This window comes from Natator depressus, chromosome 28 (genome assembly GCF_965152275.1).
Source record: "Natator depressus isolate rNatDep1 chromosome 28, rNatDep2.hap1, whole genome shotgun sequence".
Lineage (NCBI taxonomy): Eukaryota > Metazoa > Chordata > Testudines > Cheloniidae > Natator > Natator depressus.
The window spans coordinates 2,797,087-2,816,570 of record NC_134261.1 but is presented as its reverse complement, the minus strand read 5'-3'; the positions used below and the strand labels follow the sequence as shown (position 1 = coordinate 2,816,570).

Genomic DNA, 19,484 nt, shown 5'->3' with positions numbered 1-19,484 from the left:
AGAGCGCGCCCGTGCGCTCGGAGGAGATCCCGCGAGAACGGCGCATCCGGCGGCGGCGAGCCCCATGCCGCCATCTTGGGTGAGGGCAGGACGAAGGGCAGGGGCCCCTCCCCCCTGCTCTGTGCTCTCCCCTAGGACCATATGGGACATATAGGGACTCTCCCTCCCCAGGTCAATAGGGGACCCCTGCCCCCAGGGCCATAGGGGACATATAGGGACTCCCCCGCCCCCAGGGCCATAGGGGACCTCTGCCCCCAGGGCAGAGGGGGACATATAGGGACTCCCCCTCCCCAGGGCAATACAGAGACCCCATCCCCCAGGGCCATACAGGTCCCGCTCTCCTCCTAGGGTCATATGATATCCATGAGGCTTAAAGGCTTCCAGTCTGCTGAGCGCAAATCCGGCTCCCACAGCATCAAGGAGCCTCCCCCCCGCATTAGGCCCCTCTCCAAATTTTTGTCCAGTCCCTCTTAACCCCATGCCCATGCCCAGTCCTGACTGCACCCTGGGGGCAGAACGTGGTGTGAGATCAGCCCTGGGCTCTCCAGGTGGATGGGGTAGGGAATGGACCTGGGGAGCAGGGCTGAGAACCAGGCATAGAGAGGAGTTCTCACAGGGGTAGGGCTTAGGTATGTGGGGGGGATGTAGCTCAGTGGTAGAGTGCATGCTTTGCATGTATGAGTCCCTGGGTTCAATCCCCGGCATCTCCAGGGATTTTGTTATTGCAGCTGGAGCTGTTTCCCTGTGAGGGCCTTAACTCCAGGCAGCTCTCGTGAGGAGCTGAAAAAATGAAGGTTTCAGTAAAGGCAAGATCCAGCAGCAATGGGCAAATGATTTATACCCAGGTATTTGCCAATCAGCGATGGGTAAAATGATTTATACCCAGAAATCCGCCAATCAGCGAGAACAACATGATTTATACCCAGGTATCTGCCAATCAGCAACAGGTAAAGTGATTTATACCCAGGTATCCGCCAGCCAGCAAAGAACACAATGATTTATATCCAGATATCCTCCAATCAGCAAGGGGCAAAATGATTGACACCAGCTACACTCCAATCAGCAAGGGACGAAATGAGTTATTCCCAGGTGTCCACCAATCAGCAAGGACCAAAATGATTTATACCCAGGTGTCCGCCAATCAGCAAGGACCAAAATGATTTATCTGCAACTATCCTTCCATTATCATTGGACAAAACGATTTACACCCAACTACGCTTCGATCAGGAAGGGGCAAAATGATTTACACCTGGCTACGCTCCAATCAACATACAAAACAACATGGTCAGCGAAGGCTCCTCGCTGACTGCGTTTGAAGAATGGTTGAGTCTTGAAACTACGGGCAGAGGGGGGAAATCTGGAAAAAATTTATTTCTCGTCGAGTTTTGCTTTCATAAAGTAAACGTTAAGAAACAGAATCTCTCTATCTACCCCTACCCGAGCTGTCTATGCACCCCTTTGCTGACACCCCCCTCTATTTACCGATCTACTCACCCCCCCAGAAATGTACCTACTTAGAAAGCCAGAGCTCTGAGCCATAACACCCCCATTGCACCCACAAAGAACAGACTTTCTACAGCAGGAGGGAGAAGCCCTAATATCACCCAGCTGTGATGGCCGAGTGGTTAAGGCGTTGGACTTGAAATCCAATAGGGTTTCCCTGCGCAGGTTCAAATCCTGCTCACAGCGGTTAGTTGATTTTGCTCAGCAAGGTGACGCCTGGAGATCTCGCTGGCTCAGGGCATTTTCGGCGGTGAAATGCCAGGCAGGGACCTGTGAGCTGGCACTACTGGGTTCAGGAAAAGCAAATTCTGGGGGCATGGGGAATGACCCCCAAATTCCTCAGTGGGGCTGGTGAGGGGATCCCCCAACACCTGGAGACACGCCCTGGGAGGCCAGCATTCAGGACTCGCTCTCTGACCCAGGGCACCCAACAAACCCGTCATCGACTCTCCAGCCAAAAACCCACCACTTGGGGTGGCCCCGGCTCTGGTGGGAGCCTGCCCCAGGGCCAATCTGGGGACGTGAGCCCGGTGCTGGAGCCCCGATCGCCGCAGAGCAGCCTCCCCAGCCAAACGCCGGCAGGGACATGGCCGCCGACAGGCCGGGACAGAGGTACCGCGGAGATGCCCGGCTGGGTTGGCAGCTGCGGGCTGGAACTGACCCCTGCAGGACTGAGCAGCTGGCGTTGTCCAACCCAGAGCAAGACCCCCCACAGCACAGAGAGCCAGAGGGGTTCAGATCTCTGTGCTGCCTGCCCCCTGCCAGGGCCTGGGGGGGGGTGGGGGCTGATGCCCTGTGTAAATCAGGAGTCACTCCACTGGAATCAGAGGCGCCGATTCCCCTCTCGCTCACCCCAGTCTTTGGGCCAGCACATGGGATGGAGGGCAGAGGGCATCAGCCCAAAAGCTGCCTTCACACGGTCATCCCTGATGACACTCTTCCGAGCCCCTCCCACCAAATAAGCTCCACCCATTTGAGCCACTGGCTTTGTCTACACTAGGAAATTGACCAGCGCGTTGTCAAGAATTAGGGCTGGCGGCAGAAGCCCTTCCCTTAGCCAGACGGCCCGACTGGCTGGAGGAACCCATGGACCTGCGCTAAAGTCCAGCGGCGGCGGTCGATAACCACTTCGAGTCCCCCTCATGGGGAAGAACAGAATTACGTGCATTGCCCTCGGTATGATCGCCGTGTTTGCAACCCGGCATTTGGACCACGACTCCAATCCACTCTCATGCTCCTGGGCTGCAGCCGGTCGCCTGCAGCCGGTCAGGAAGTATGTCTCGGCCCCTCCTGTTCTCTGCCAGTTTCATCTCCTGAGAGCTAAGTTGCTTTGGTCTAACTAAAGTCAATCTAGGGGTAGCTGCTTGAAATTGACCGGCCGGGAGGTCAGAGTAGATGCTCCGGTGGGCTCTTAAAACGTGATGGAACAATACTAACTAATCTTAATAAGATGCGGCTCTTCAGTGACACCTCAAGGGGTCGCCCTTTCCCTTCCATGGCGCTATCTGTCCCACCGATACAACCCACAGTTGCTAATTAACATTCGACTGCTGGCCTTGTGAGATTTGCCTTTAGCAGTTTCAGGGGTGTCGCACCCTGCAGGGATTTTACCCTGGTTCGTCTGCAATCAGAGTGGGCTGTCCCGAGCCTCTGTTTGCCAGAAGCTGGGAATGAGCGACAGGGGATGGATCGCTTGATGATGACCTGTTCTGTTGATTCCCTCTGAAGCACCTGGCATCGGCCACTGTCGGAAGTCAGGACACTGGGCTAGATGGACGTTTGGTCTGACCCAGTCTGGCCGTTCTTATGTTCTTACATCCTGCATTGGTTTTTCCTCTGGCAAGATCTTTTCTTCCAGGGAGCAGCACTGAGCATAGGTAGCCAGCTTCTAGCTCCCCACCCGCCCCCGCTCAATCCCCAGGTTTGTCCTTCCCCTGCAACTTTTCCTCTGAATTCACGGGCACTAGTCTAGTCTCGGCCCTGCAAACAAGCTAGGGGTGGCTTTCTCCACCACGCTTCCGTGGCACAGCCCAATTGTTCCCAAGCATTCAAGCACCCCATTTCATAATGGGTGTGCATAGGCCAGGGTGGTATTTTCCTGGCAAGTTTGGGGAGGAAATCAGTTTGCTGGAGTTCTGATTTCAGAGTTTGTTAGAGCATCAATCTGATTTCCTGGCTCGTCAGTTTAACCCCCGATACACCTGTATTGAGCCAGAGATTTTAGCTAGGCAAAAGTATTTCACTTCTTTGGGCTAGGACATTGCAACAGCTGCGCCATCCTGGTGCACCCCCTTGTGGCCATGCAGCGGCTCTGCCTCAGTTTCCCCACCGGAGCTCTAAATGTGATTCAGTCCGCCCGGCCCTTCTAGGGTAACAGAGAACCTTAGCCCGCGCCCAACAGGAGCATAAAACAAGAGTCTCTCCTGCCCTAGCCATGTAACTGCGAACCAGCTTGTGCCCACTCCTGCCTCCGGCCACCCAGCAATTCTGACAGCTGCTGATCCACCCTCTTGCGTGATCTTCCTTTCTGTGACACTGGCAGACCAGAGGCTAGCTTGTGCCGAGGTCCCAGGCCTCCCTGAACCCTGACAAACGCCTAGCTGGAAACCTGTCTGGGTCACCTGGGTGTCAGCGTCATCAGAATAAACATCAGACATTGTGTCGCTAAGCGGTTTATAAACTGCTCGCAGGATGCGCTGCGTGTGTTGTTCTCACCCAGCGATACCCCGGGCTATAATGTAACAGTAAATGTTTGCTTACGCATACCCCTGTACCGAAATAACCCGCCCAACGAGAACGAAGCCTCGCGGAATGCAGCTGACGAGCTCTTGCGAGAAGCTGGTAAATCCTGTCCGCTGAACGCAAATGAGGATCAAAGACTTTGTTACGGGCGTCCCCTCCTCCCCCTGCCCACAAGAAGACCTGCGTGGGAGCTGTTGCTGTAAATATGGGCAGGCGGAAACATTTTTCATCTGTGGACTGTTCGGATTCTAACTCTGAGTAGCCTTGGGAGACTTTTGGGAAACTGGCAAATTACTAAATCTCTGCTACCATGTGGAATTACAGACCGTGACTCACCTGTACGTATATTGGACCTGCTTTCACCTCTCAATGCCTGCCATTTCTTCTTCCAAGCTAATACACCTTTACTATAGAATTGGCTACCAGCGTTGTCTTTGGTGAGTGATCTAGGAGGCACGTTGATCTGGATTTTCATTTTTCTGGGTGGGTGCTCCAGCCCCGAGGCCCCGCCCCTTCCCCCAAGGCCCCACCCTCGATCCACCTCTTCCCACCCCCCGCTCCACCCCCGCCCCCGTGCCTCCTGCCCGCCGCCAAACAGCTGCTCAGTGTGTGGCTGGTGGTGTAGGGTGACCAGACAAGAAGTGTGAAAAATCGGGACAGGAGGTGATAGGCAATAGGTGCCTATATAAGACAAAGCCCCAAATAACAGGACTGTCCCTATAAAATCGGGACATCTGGTCACCCTAGGTGGGTGCTGAGCCATTAATGGACTTAACCTCCATGAATGTAACCAGTTCTCTTTTAAACCCTGACATAGTCCTAGCCTTCACAACTTCCTCAGGCAAGGAGTTCCACAGGTTGACTGTGCGCTGAGTGAAGAAGAACTTCCTTTCATTTGTTTTAAACCTGCTGCCCATTAATTTCATTTGGTGGCCCCTAGTTCTTATATTATGGGAACAAGTAAATAACTTTTCCTTATTCACTTTCCCCACACCACTCATGACTTTATAGACCTCTATCATAGTCCCCCTTAGTCTCCTCTTTTCCAAACTGAAAAGTCCTAGCCTCTTTAATCTCTCCTCATATGGGACCCGTTCCAAATCCCTGATCATTTTAGTTGCCCTTTTCTGAACCTTTTCCAATTCCATTATATCTTTTTTGAGATGAGGGGACCACATCTGTATGCAGTATTCAAGATGTGGGCGTACCATGGATTTATATAAGGGCAAGAAGATATTCTCCATTTTATTCTCCATCCCTTTTTTAATGATTTCTAACATCCCATTTGCTTTTTTGACTGCCACTGTGCTCTGCGTGGACGTCTTCAGAGAACTATCCACAGTGACTCCAAGATCTTTCTCCTGATTAGTTGTAGTTAAATTAGACCCCAACATATTGTATGTACAGTTGGGGTTATTTTTTCCAATGTGCATTACTTTACATTTATCCACATTAAATTTCATTTGCCATTTTGTTGCCCAGTCACTTAGTTTTGTGAGATCTTTTTGAAGTTCTTCACAGTCTGCTTTGGTCTTAACTATCTTGAGCAGTTTAGGAGCATCTGCAAACTTTGCCACCTCCCTGTTTACCCCTTTCTCCAGATCATTAATTAATAAGTTGAATAGGATTGGTCCTTGGACTGACCCTTGGGGAACAGCACTAGTTACCCCTCTCCATTCTGAAAATTTACCATTTATTCCTACCCTTTGTTCCCTGTCTTTTAACCAGTTCTCAATCTATGAAAGGATCTTCCCTCTTATCCCATGACAAATTAATTTACGTAAGAGCCTTTGGTGGGGGACCTTGTCAAAGTCTTTCTGGAAATCTAAGTACACTTTGTCCACTGGATCCCCCTTGTCCATACGCTTGTTGACCCCTTCAAAGAAGTCTAAGAGATTAGTGAGACACGATCTTCCTTTACAGAAACCATGTTGACTTTTGCCCAACAATTTATGTTCTTCTATGTGTCTGCAAAACTGTTTGCGTGCTTTGGGCAGGGCTTCATTGCAGAGTTAATTTTTCTCCTGTTCAATAACATTGTGTGGTGGGTTCAACGTGTCACTGGAAACCCAAGGGCTGTTAATTAGCAGGTGACTAAATCGGAGAAACATGGTGTGTCCATTGGACTCCATAATGTTTTATGGAAATAGGCTTATGAGTGTAACTATAATGTAACTGGAATATGCTTTATGCAAAAGGTCTCTTGTAAGGTATTGTCAGGGTTCCCTCCCCACTCTGAACTTTAAGGTACAGATGTGGGGACCCGCATGAAAGACCCCCTAAGCTTATTTCTACCATCTTAGGTTAAAACTTCCCCACGGCACAAATTCTCCCTTGTACCTTGGATTAGGTCAACACTGCCACCACCAAGTGATTTAACAAAGAATCAGGGAAAGGACCACTTGGAGTCCTATTCCCCCAAAATATCTCCCCAAGCCCTACACCCCTCTTTCCTGGGGAGGCTTGAGAATAAACAAGATGAGCACAGACCAGCCTTGTTTTTTTAGGACACTAAAAAAACCAATCCGATTCTTTAAAAAAAAAAACAGAACTTTATTAGAAAGAAAAAAGGTCAAAGAAGCACCTCCGTGAAATTAGAATGGGAGATAATCTCACAGGACAATTAGATTCAAAACACAGAGACTTTCCCTCTAGGCAAAACCTTAAAGTTACAAAAAGAAAAACCAGGACTACACCTTCCTCTCAGCACAGAGAAAATCACAAGCCGAAACAAAAGATAATCTAAGGCATTTCCTTGCTAAATACTTACTAAGGAGTTGGAGTGCTTGCTTTCTTGTTCTGTCTCCAGCAAAAGCCAAATGGAACAGACAAAAAAAGCCTTCCCCCTCCCACCAGATTTGAAAGTATCTTGTCCCCTCATTGGTCATTTTGGGTCAGGTGCCAGCCAGGTTACCTGAGCTTCTCAACCCTTTACATGTAAACGGACTTTGCCTCTGGCCAGGAGGGATTTTATAGCACTGTATACAGAAAGGTGGTTACCCTTCCCTTTATATTTATGACAGGGGTCATTACGAAGCTTATGATCTACTGAGTGTGGTCATCCTATTTGTTTGCATGTATTATTTCTACGGCTGGAGTTAGGAGAATAAGATATAAACTTTGTATTACTGAGGTAAACATATTAAATGGAACCCATTAAGGGCCCTTCAGAATCAATGAATTGTAAATGGCTCTGTTTACTTGCAAGCCTCCCTGTGTTCGAGTGAGCCAGCCCAGGGAGAATGGAGGCTGGGGGTTTCACAGGACATGTGACCATGTCACATGATGCTGGAATCCATCTTAAATCTGGCATTTTTCCATTTAGGAGGAGGGGTGGGGACCCAGAGACACAAAGGGTTCCCGCCGTGTGCCAAAGCTATAAAAGGGGGTGGAAGAGAACAAAGGGGGTCCCAGTCGTGAGAAAGCCCCTGCTTTTCACCTAAGATGCCTCCTGGAACTAACAAGGGCTGTACCAGGGGAAGGATTGGGCCCAGACTAGGAAGCAGTGTAGTCTGTGAAAGAAGCTTATTGGAACATCTCTGAGGATGAGATTTACGTGTATTCAGTTTCTTAATGTATTAGGCTTAGACTTGCATTTTTTTGTTTTATTTTGCTTGATGACTTACTTTGTTCTGTCTGTTATTACTTGAAACCACTTAAATCCTACTTTTTATATTTAATACAATCACTTTGTTTATTAGTAAACCCAGAGCAAGTATTAATACCTGGGGGAGCAAACAGCTGTGCAGATCTCTCTATCAGTGTTATGGAGGGCAGACAATTTATGAATTTACCCTGCATAAGCTTTATACAGAGTAAAACTGATTTATTTGGGGTTTAGATCCCATTGGGAACTGGGTGTCTGGGTGCTGGAGATAGGTGACCTGATGAGCAGTTTTTGGTTAAAGTCTGCAGCTTTGGGGGCGTGGATTTAATTGGGGATTGATCCTGCTTTGAGCAGGGGGTTGGACTAGATACCTCCTGAGGTCCCTTCCAACCCTGAGATTCTATTAGTCTATGATCAGACCTGGGTCTGGGTTGCAGCAGGCTGGCGTGTCTGGCTTAACAAGGCAGGGTTCTGGAGTCCCAGTCTGGCAGGGAAAACGGGCTCAGAGGTAATTCCAGTACGTCAGGTGACAGTCCAGGGGGTCTCTGTGACCGAACCCATCACACATGGGCTGCTAAGCAGAGTGCTAAGAATCGCTAAAAGGCAAGTCCTCCACCAGTGATTGAAGATTGGAGCACTGTCGCCGTCAGCTTGGCCACCGTGGGAAGAATTGTATAGAAATACCCATGAAAAATTTGCAGAGTTGGGAGTATCTAAATCCCTGGAAGTATCTAAATGCGCCTCTTAGATGCATGGCACTTCCTTTTTTGAAAGCCTTCATCCAGCACTGGGAGCAGACTGCCTACTCCTGACCCCATGCCCCATACTCTCCTGTACACAATAGATCACAGAGCTCCTACTAGCACGCAGATTCCTGCCCCAGGCAAGGACTGGCTACCAAGCTGTTGGTAAAGAGAAAAGATATTACCTCTCCCACCTTGTCTCTGTAATATAGTTTAGCAGTCCCTTACAGCAGGTGTTGTAGTGGCCACAAGAAAGGCAGGGTATAAAACAAACCTTAATCAAGCAACTGCCGAGCTGTTTATCCACATCACCTTTCTTTGGGTTCTGTTAATTTCGATTCCTTGGAGAAAGAAAAGGACGCTGTAGTGTGGTTGAGTTTTATTAAGAGTCCTTAATGGCAATTCATAGTGTCCATAAAAGAAGAGAAAAGTAATATGATCTGGCCAACGTCAAACTAGAAAATCGGTCAATCTGACCCTTCAGGTTTTCAGAATCTAATCACTCAACCACGGCGGCAAGTCACTCTTATACTTCATCCAGGACTATCTCTGGAAGGTGACTTTGTTCAGATTTTTGACTCCAAATCCCCCAGGACACGGCCACATTTGGTTCTCAACACCGGCACTGCTAACACAACAGAGGGAAAATGATCCAAAGCCAGATCACAAGACAATCTGGTCAATTACTTGCATGCCGGTTCCCCACGGTCTCCTTCCCAAGGGATGTGTTGGCCACCCTTGTCACCGATTTCCAAATAAACGATACTAGCCCCAGGCCACAACACTATCTAATAGAAACGCCATCATTTATGACAGACAAAGTGCAGCTTAAAAAGGCACAGGCTTGGTCTCATTTTACGTCCACACACACCTAGAAGGTGAAAGGCAGCATGAAACCATTCACCACTGTAGATACAAGTCCTGTGTCCAGCAATCTTTGTCAGCAACAGTACTTGGTTCAATTTTAAAGCTACTTTACGGCAACCTTGATTGAAACCTGTCATAAATATCAAGGGAAGGGTAAACCCCTTTAAAATCCCTCCTGGCCAGAGGAAAAATCCTTTCACCTGTAAAGGGTTAAGAAGCTAGGATAACCTCGCTGGCACCTGACCAAAATGACCCATGAGGAGACAAGATACTTTCAAAAGCTGGGGGGAGGGAGAAACAAAGTCTGTCTCTCGCTCTGTGGGATGCTTTTGCCGGGGACAGAACAGGAATGGAGTCTGAGAACTTAGTAAGTAATCTAGCTAGAGATACGTTAGATTCTGTTTGTTTTAATGGCTGAGAGAATAAGCTGTGCTGAATGGAATGGATATTCCTGTTTTTGTGTCTTTTTGTAACTTAAGGTTTTGCCTAGAGGGATTCTCTATATTTTGAATCTAATTACCCTGTAAGGTATTCACCATCCTGATTTTACAGAGGTGATTCTTTTTACTTTTTCTTCAATTAAAATTCTTCTTGTAAGAGTCTGAATGCTTTTTCATTGTTCTTAAGATCCAAGGGTTTGGGTCTGTGGTCACCTATGCAAATTGGTGAGGATTTTTATCAAACCTTCCCCAGGAAGGGGGGAGTAAGATTTGGGAGGATTTGGGGGGAAAGAAGTTTCCAAATGGGCTCTTTTCAAATTATATCGCTGTTAGATGTTTGGTGGTGGCAGTGATAAGTCCAAGGGCAAAAGGTAAAATAGTTTCTACCTTGGGGAAGTTTTTTACCAGCTTAGGTTAAGTAAGCTTAGGAGGTTTTCATGCAGGTCCCCACATCTGTACCCTAGAGTTCAGAAGGGGGAAGGAACCTTGACAGAACCTGTTACTGAACAAAGACACATGTCGTAGCTTTGACGTACCCACACACAAACTAACTAGGTCCCCGTTTCAGGAAGGGGTTGGCGGACCGATATTGGTCGTCACCCGAGAGAACGTCTGGGCATTACTTATCCACAGCTCTTTGCTCAGTTGCTGTCCAGAGCAGGAGTTGACATTGTCAACGCAGGGCGAGCGAAGGACAGACGCCACCAGTGTCCTTCCCTGGAATGCCAGCAGGCCATCCATGTTGCTGGAAAATAGAGACAGCTGTAGGTACTTGGGGTCACCACGAGCGCTCCCAGGGTGGCCAACCCAAGACCTCAGTCTACATCCTTCCAGGTGAATTCAGATTTTCTGGAAGCAAATATGCTGAAGGTGGGAGGGTGTCACGTTCTGAGTGGTCCATAGAATCATAGATTCTCAAAGCAGGACCAACCCCAACTAAATCATCAAGACCTTCCCCCACTGCAACGTTTCCCCATCAACATGCCGCTAGCTGCTGAAATATCCAGTTCAACGTCTCCAAAATGCATACAAGTCCTGCCATATTCTTTGATGCTCTTTAAACCTGTGGAACTCCTTGCCAGGGGATGTTGTGAAGGCCAAGACTATAACAGGGTTCAAAAAAGAACTAGATAAATTCACGGAGGATAGGTCCATCAATGGCTATTAGCCAGGGAGGGCAGGGATGGTGTTCCTAGCCTCTGTTTGCCAGAAGCTGGGAATGGGTGACGGGATGGATCACTTGATGATTACCTGTTCTATTCTGGGACACCTGGTATTGGCCGCTGTTGGAAGACAGGACACTGGGCTAGATGGACCTTTGGTCTGACCCAGTATGACCATTCTTATGTTCTTATGACAGTCTGTCACGGCACGCTTTGCAAAGTCACTTCAAGACCTGTTGGCCTCCAGCTGTAGAAACTCTTCCAGTTCTGTTCTCCCTGTCACAAGACCTTGGGATGTAGGGCTGAGCTGCATCCGTACCTTCCATTTTGGATGGTTCCACTCTGCAGTCGAGCGTCCTGATAATCACGCTCTTTGGTGTCATGTCCTTTTAATAGCCAATCACGGTTAATTAAAGCCACAGCTGTCCTTTAACCCCTTCCTGTCAGTGCAGGGTTTGGACACACAGGTATTCTGCTACCCATGAACACATGGCTTGGTGTTGGCTGGATCATTTCACTTGAGCCTCTCATGCCTCCCTGCTCTAACCCACTAGCCCCCTCACCCCTCCCAGAGCTGGGGAGAGAACCCAGGAGTCCTGGCTCCCAGCTCCCCTGCTCTAACCACCAGCTCCCTCACCCTGCCCAGAGCTGGGGAGAGAACCCAGGAGTCCTGGGTGCCAGCCCCCCGCGCAGTACCCCACTAGACAGAATCAGCCATTCAGAGTGGAACCAGGTTGTGGTTTATTGCTCCCGGAACAGGATCGCAGGGACAGCGGTGCCAGCGGCCGCATGGGGCCCGTCCCTGGGGCTCTCCGGCCGGGCTCAGATGGACGTGCTGTTCTCGATTTGGTGGGGATCCAGGTAGCGGTAGGGGATGGGCAGGGACTTGTTCCTCTCTTGGATCTCCTGGGAGATCTGGGCCAGGCGCCCCTGGAAGGCTGCGATCAGCTGCTTGGGCTCCTCCTCTGTGAAGTGCTCATCGGGGTACGTGCCCAGGAATCTCTGCAAGGGAACGGGAGAGCGGTGAGGGACAGCCCGGAAGGGACCCCTCGCCCGGCACCGAGACGCGGCCACCTCTGGGGCGGGGCGGCCGGTGACCCAGGGGCCCCTCGCCCGGCGCTGAGATGCGGCCACCTCTGGGGCGGGGCGGCCGGTGACACAAGGATCCCTCAGACCCTGGGCCGAGAGCACAGGGCAGGTGTTTACCAGCTGTGTAGCAACACTGGGAAGAGTTCAGGCCAGGGAGGGAAGGAGAATCCTGCAGCCGGTTGAAACAACACGGTGGAATTTATGGGCGTTTGAATGAAATCCCCCAAAGTGCAGCTGGGCCGGGACACCTGGCTTCATGCCCCGGCTCGTGTGAAACGTCAGCGGGTCCTTTTTTGTTACCACAAGGGGGCAAAGAACTCAGCTGAACGGCTCATTAAAAGACACCCCCAGCTGCAGCCGAGAGCCCCCTAGCACCGCCCTGGGGCCAGCCCTGCCAGCCAGGGGAGAGCGCCCCCTGCTGAGCCCCCGCCCCACTCCCTGCCCCACAGCCCCCTAGCACCGTCCTGGAGCCAGCCCTGCCAGCCAGGGGAGAGCGCCCTCTGCTGAGCCCCCACCCCACTCCCTGCCCCACAGCACGCCCTAGCGCCACCCTGGAGCCAGCCCTGCTAGCCGAGGGAGAGCGCCCCCTGCTGAGCCCCCGCCCCACTCCCTGCCCCACAGCGCCCCCTATCTCCCGTGTCCTCACCGAGTCCCCCAGCTCGCAGCAGAGGACCCAGAGGGTGTGGATAATGACGCTGGTGCTGTTGACCTCCGGGATGGTGTCCAGGTAGCTCTCCAGCGAGGTGGTGCCCTTGGCCTGGGGCGGGGGGTTCCTCATGGTGGCCGGGAAGTTGGGCATCCAAGCGCCAAGGTCATACTGCAGCCCGGAGAGACCCCCGCAGTCAGAGCAGCCGGGGACCCCCCAGCCCAGCCAGGAACCTCCCCAAGCCCAGCCAGGGATCCCCTCCTCACCCCGCCCAGGGGGCACCAGCACAGGGAAGGTCTGGCTCAGCCAAGAGACCAGGGCACCCAGGGCTTGGCCACAGTCTCACCCACGGGCAACGGGTAGGAAAGTCAAGGCGGGGGTCGGGGGTGCTGAGCGTGGTGGTGGGGGAGGGTCCCGAGGTGTCCGGGGTCTCACTGGGGTTGGGTGCTGGTTGGGGGATTGGCTGCTAGAGCAGGGTCCTGGGGATTGAGGTGTCAGTGGGGTGCGGTGCAGGGTGGGAATGTGAGTGGCGGGATCCCAGAGCCCCATGTGGGGTGCGGGGATGTTGGTGGCTGGACCCCAGGGCCCCATGGGGGGCAGGGTGGGGGTGTCCATAGCCAGACCCCAGGGCCCCGTCTGGGGGGCAGGGTGGGGGTGTCGGTGGCTGAACCCCAGGGCTCTGTGAGGGGGCAGGAAATGGGGCTCCGAGCACCCAGGCTGGCCTCTCCCTACCTGCCCGTTATTGAGGGCGGCGTGCCGGGCCGAGCAGCAGTAGATCCACATGGTCAGGTACTTGATGAGCTCAGGGATGCTTTGCAGGGACGAGGGGAAGCCTGCGGGATGGAGAACGGGCATCACTGACCCGGCCCTGCCCTGCTCCGCGGCCTCGGCACTGGGACCCCTAGAGCCGGGTTCAATGCCTACCTCAGCCGGAGCCTGCCCCGGTGAGTCGCTCCCCTGCTCCAGGCCTCAGCTCAGCCACGCGTCAGGTCCCCACCCTGCCCTTTCCCATGGCAGGGCCGTTCCCAGTCACCCCACGGCCCCGTCCCACTGCCACGACCCAGACCACCCTGTCCCTATGGGGACAGAGATCTTGCTCCCTGTCCCCTGCAGGGCCACTTGATATGAGCTGGGATCTGGCCCCATTGACTCCAATGGAGAGACTCCCATTGACACGAGCCGGGATCTGGCCCCATTGATTCCATTGGAGAGACGCCCATTGACACCAGCCAGGATCTGGCCCCATTGACTGCAATGGAGAGACGCCCATTGACACCAGCCGGGATCTGGCCCCATTGACTGCAATGGAGAGACGCCCATTGACACCAGCCGGGAATTGGCCCCATTGACTGCAATGGAGAGATGCCCATTGACACCGGCCGGGATCTGGCCCCACTGACTGCAATGGACAGACGCCCATTGACACCGACCGGGATCTGGCCCCATTGACTGCAATGGAGAGACGTCCATTGACACCGGCCGGGCTCTGGCCCCATTGACAGCAATGGAGAGACGTCCATTGACACCGGCCGAGCTCTGGCCCCATTGACTGCAATGGAGAGACGCCCATTGACACCGGCCTGGATCTGGTCCCATTGACTGCAATGGAGAGACGCCCATTGACACCGGCCGGGATCTGGCCCCATTGACTGCAATGGAGAGACGCCCATTGACACCGGCCGGGCTCTGGCCCCATTGACTGCAATGGAGAGACGTCCATTGATACCGGCCGGGATCTGGCCCCATTGACTGCAATGGAGAGACGCCCATTGACACCGGCCGGGCTCTGGCCCCATTGACTGCAATGGAGAGACGTCCATTGATACCGGCCGGGATCTGGCCCCATTGACTGCAATGGAGAGACGCCCATTGACACCGGCCGGGATCTGGCCCCATTGACTGCAATGGAGAGACGCCCATTGACACCGGCCGGGATCTGGTCCCATTGACTGCAATGGAGAGACGCCCATTGACACCGGCCGGGATCTGGTCCCATTGACTGCAATGGAGAGACGCCCATTGACACCGGCCGAGCTCTGGCCCCATTGACTGCAATGGAGAGACGCCCATTGACACCGGCCTGGATCTGGTCCCATTGACTGCAATGGAGAGACGCCCATTGACACCGGCCGGGATCTGGCCCCATTGACTGCAATGGAGAGACGCCCATTGACACCGGCCGGGCTCTGGCCCCATTGACTGCAATGGAGAGACGTCCATTGATACCGGCCGGGATCTGGCCCCATTGACTGCAATGGAGAGACGCCCATTGACACCGGCCGGGATCTGGCCCCATTGACTGCAATGGAGAGACGCCCATTGACACCGGCCGGGATCTGGTCCCATTGACTGCAATGGAGAGACGCCCATTGACACCGGCCGGGATCTGGTCCCATTGACTGCAATGGAGAGACGCCCATTGACACTGGCCGGGATCTGGCCCCATTGACTGCAATGGAGAGACGCCCATTGACACCGGCCGGGCTCTGGCCCCATTGACTGCAATGGAGAGACGTCCATTGACACCGGCCGGGCTCTGGCCCCATTGACTGCAATGGAGAGACGCCCATTGACACCGGCCGGGCTCTGGCCCCATTGACTGCAATGGAGAGACGCCCATTGACACCGGCTGGGCTCTGGCCCCATTGACTGCAATGGAGAGACGCCCATTGACACCGGCCGGGATCTGGCCCCATTGACTGCAATGGAGAGACGCCCATTGACACCGGCCGGGATCTGGCTGACAGTCGTTCAGTCTCCTGAGACACGCAGTCCGGAGACGCTCCCCACGACCCCGCATGGAGCCCGGTGACTGGCGGCTGCAGACCTCTGGGTTCATATGGCCCCTACCGGATGCCTCGTTCCCCAGGAAACCTTGATTGAAGATCTCGTCTGCCCAGGCCTGCAGCTCGCAGTCGGCCAGGACGTGGGCATCACTGGGGTAATAGTATCTGACGATGCCGGAGACGAAGCTGGAGAGAGCAGAGATGTGTCAGCTTGATGGGTCAATGCAGGCCTCATCGCTCCCCAGTGCACCAGCCTCACTCAGCCAGCGACTGCAAAGGGCCCAGTGCTACCACGCGTCCTTGCCAATACCTACTGTCCCCTCCACTTCGCCCTTTTCTAGGTGTGGGAGCATGGCCTGGTGGCCAAGCCCCTGGCCTGACCTCCAGGTGATCTTGGATCTCATCCACAGTCTACTGCAGAGTTGAACTTTTCATTTCAAATTGGACTTGCTCTTGTGGAAGTTACCACATTAAACAAGAGTTGCCATTGACACAAAATGTCTTGGCTTGACAAAAGCAAAGTGTTTCCATTCACCCCCAATGAGACCTTTCCCCGGAATTTGCTTTTGGGAAAAAATTCCCAAACATTTGACTTTTCCTCTCCATTTTTGTGTATTTATAAGTTTTCATTCATTTTTCCAAAGCCAACCAATCTACCACACAAAGTAAGTAAAGGGGGTTAGGATAAAGGCAGGGGAGGGAAGGTGATCTATCTTCAGTGTCTATATTGATCATAGACCTCTAAAAAGTCAGCCGAAATTGCTTTGAATTTTTCAGGCATTCCCTTTCTCTGATTGCCAGTGATTCGTTAGCTGCGTGATCAGCCAGATCACCAAGCCAGACATCAATATTTGATGGCGGTTGACTTTTCCATTGTGGTAGGGTTAATTTTTTAGTGCCCAAAGCTGCCTGTTGGCACCATGCCGCCTTGTTACCAGGGAACCTCCAGGTATCAGGAATATAATCTGTGACACACCGTACCTCAAAATAGCTCCCTGTAAAATCCATATGCGTCATTCACATATAGTTATGATATTTTATACAAAGCATGCCATGTAAGATATCACATGAAAGGTTACGATCTTCTGAAACCCGTTGTTCTTTCCCAATATGTATATCGTTAGTGTGTATGAAGTTATGAGATTTTGCTGGGTGGTTGTTACTGAAATATGCTGTAAATTTGCTAGTGACAGTCAAAGAACTTCCCCCCACCCAGGAGGATGTTGAATAATCATTAATAAGCAGGAGAGTTGTAATCAAGGGATTTACAATTCAATGAGGGCTTCCCAAGCACCACACAATGGGGACTGTTCCACTTTCTGACTCAGTTGCACAAGACCCAGCAGGGGGATTGCTCAACCCAGTGACTCAGCAAAGCCCTCCAGGACATGTCTGGGCAAGTGTCTTCTAGGCACACGGACTGAGGGTAAAAAATAAGGGACAGCAGCATCATTCCTTGGCCTCTCTCCTCCCTCACCTATGCCGAAAGCAACAAGAATGCTGGGAAGACGAAAACTTTGACTGAGGAGACTGGTCCCAGGCTTCAGGGAGAAGCCTGTGTACTAAGAACTGTAACATCCAGTGGGATGAGAAAAATTGCTTGATCTAAATGCTGCCTAGTGTAATAAGGTTTGAGATTTAGACTGTGCACTTACCTTTTATTTTCTTTGGTAACTATCTCTAACCTCTTATGCCTATCACGTATAATCACTAAAAAAAAGAATCTATCTTTCTGTAGTTAATAAACCTGTTTTATATTTTACCTAAAACAATCTGGTTTGGTTGAAGTGCTCAGGAAATTGCATCTCAGGTACAAAGACTGGTGCATGTCCTCTCCACATTGAGGGAGGGGCGGAGTAGGTAATAAACTTAAACTGGCCAGGCTTCTGAGCAGGACAAGATGGGATAGTTCTGGTGTGCAAGGCTGGGGAGAATTGGCTGGTGCCCTTCTCCGTGTGATTCAGGAGTGGCTCTGGGAGCATTTGTGCAATCTAGCTCGGTGTGTGGGGTTCCAGATGCTGTTGTGCTGAGTGAGAACAGTGTCTGGAGGCATTTGTGAGCATTATGAGAGACAGCCTAGGCTGGAGAGTTAAGGGGCACAGCCCAGTTCCAGGTTGCACCCCAAGGATCCCATCACCATATCCAAGAATGAAACTTAAGGAGGAAGGCTTTGACTTAGCAACCAATGTCAAATTGGACTTTTGACCCACCTCCTATCAGATATTCTTGACACGCGGACACTCCCAAAACAGGTGAGCGGACGTAGGGCCAAGGGTGTTGCAGTGTTTATGAGGCCCATCGCCGTTCGGCCTACATGGGGGCCGGTGTGTTTCAAAAAGTGCCTTTTGGGGAATTCCAGTTTTCTTTAACTCAGAATTCTTTATGTGGTAGGAAAGCCGTGTTTCCAAGCAACTCTGGGCCAGTGGGAATTTTCCACATGCAATCTGCTTCCTTGCAACCCTCTGCCCTGGCTCCTGCTCCTTACCTCTCAATGGCTGACCAGATCTTCAGCCCATCATCCCTGTAGTAGTAATTGGGGATGCAGTCAACCCCGCGCTCTTGGATGTCATCAGGGAAGCAGAGGGAGGCATAGGTCAGGCAGGACATGCCCTTGGCCATCAGCACCTTCGACCCCTCGAGCCCCGAGCCCATGCCCTGGGAAGGCACCAGAGAGAGAGCCTTCAACCTCCAAGCCACCGGGCCGAGGGGCGGGTTAGAATGAAACACCGCCGCGGTCTATTTCAGCACAAAACATCGATGCACCATACGCCCCGTGACAAATGTGCCGATGTTTCGCTCTGTGTTGTACCCCAAAATGACCGATCACTCCCAACACCCGCGTTTTCACAAAACCGTAGACTCGTGAGGCTGGAAGGGATCTTGAGAGGTCACCGAGTCCAGCCCCACCGCGCCAAGGCAGGACCAAGTCAACCTAGACCACGCCTGACCGGTGTTTGTCCAACCAGTTCTTAGAAACCTCTCAATGACGGAGATTCCACAACCTCCATGCTTGCTCCAGAGTTAAGTATCTTTAGAGAGAGAAAGCTTTTCCTAATATCTAACCTAAATCTCCCGTGTTGCAGATTAAGCCCATTACTTCTTGTCCTGCCTTCAGCAGGACCAGAGAACAACTGATCACCGTCCTCTTTGTAACATATTTGAAGATGCTCAGGTCCCCCTCTTGGTCTTCTTCTCTCAGGACTCCTTGTGCCCAGTTCTTTTTAACCTGGCCTCATAGATTAGGGTTTCGAAACCTTTTATCTTTTCTGAACTCTCTCCAATTTGGCCACGTCTTTCCTAATGTGCGACACTCCCACCCCCCGTTCTCCAGCTGAAGTCTCACCAGGGCCAGACAATAACCTCCCGGGTTTTACACACGACACTCCCGTTAATACAGCCTAGAATGATATTACCCATTTTCCCAACTGCGTTGCATTGTTGTCTTATATTCCATTTATATTCCATTGTTGTCTTATATTCCACCATAACTCCCAGATCCTTTTGAGCAGTACAACCCCGCCCCACCCAGCAGCCAGTTATGTCCCATTGTGGAGTTGGCATTGGATTTTTCCTTCCTCAGTGGTGCACTTTGCTCTTGTCTTCATTGAATTTCAGCTTGTCGATTTCAGCCCAACTTTCCGAGTCGCTTTGAGTTCTCATCCTGCCCGTTGAAGAGCTTGAAACCCCTCCTGGCTTGGTGTCAGCCACATATTTTATCAACAAACTCTCCACTCCGTTATCCAAGTCATTCATGACAATCTTGACTAGTGCCGAACCAGGCCTCACCTCTTGTGGGACCCCCACTGGATTCGCCTTCCCTGTTTGACTCTTGGCGTCTGGTCTTTCAACCACCCATAGTAATTCCATCCAGCCCAAACTTCCCTAGTTGGCACGTGGG

At 51.9% G+C, this 19,484-nt stretch overlaps 1 protein-coding gene and 2 non-coding genes across 3 annotated transcripts in view; 2 read left to right on the top strand and 1 right to left on the bottom strand.

Moving 5' to 3' along the window:
* The first annotated feature begins 638 nt into the window (after nucleotides 1-638).
* Nucleotides 639-710, top strand: TRNAA-UGC (transfer RNA alanine (anticodon UGC)). Its single transcript has one exon. It is a non-coding gene; the product is annotated as a tRNA-Ala (tRNA).
* An 897-nt stretch (nucleotides 711-1,607) lies between these two features.
* On the top strand, nucleotides 1,608-1,689 carry TRNAS-UGA (transfer RNA serine (anticodon UGA)). The gene has a single exon. It is a non-coding gene; the product is annotated as a tRNA-Ser (tRNA).
* Nucleotides 1,690-11,887: 10,198 nt separating this feature from the next.
* The window catches only part of LOC141978851 (hydroperoxide isomerase ALOXE3-like), a 32,514-nt gene continuing 24,917 nt past the window's right edge, over nucleotides 11,888-19,484 (bottom strand). Inside the window, exons 10-14 of the mRNA XM_074941182.1 lie at nucleotides 18,072-18,241; nucleotides 15,651-15,772; nucleotides 13,533-13,633; nucleotides 12,801-12,971; nucleotides 11,888-12,067 (exon numbers count right to left, since the gene is read on the bottom strand). Coding sequence (XP_074797283.1) covers nucleotides 11,888-12,067; nucleotides 12,801-12,971; nucleotides 13,533-13,633; nucleotides 15,651-15,772; nucleotides 18,072-18,241 — 744 coding nt within the window. The remainder of the gene's footprint in view (nucleotides 12,068-12,800; nucleotides 12,972-13,532; nucleotides 13,634-15,650; nucleotides 15,773-18,071; nucleotides 18,242-19,484) is intronic.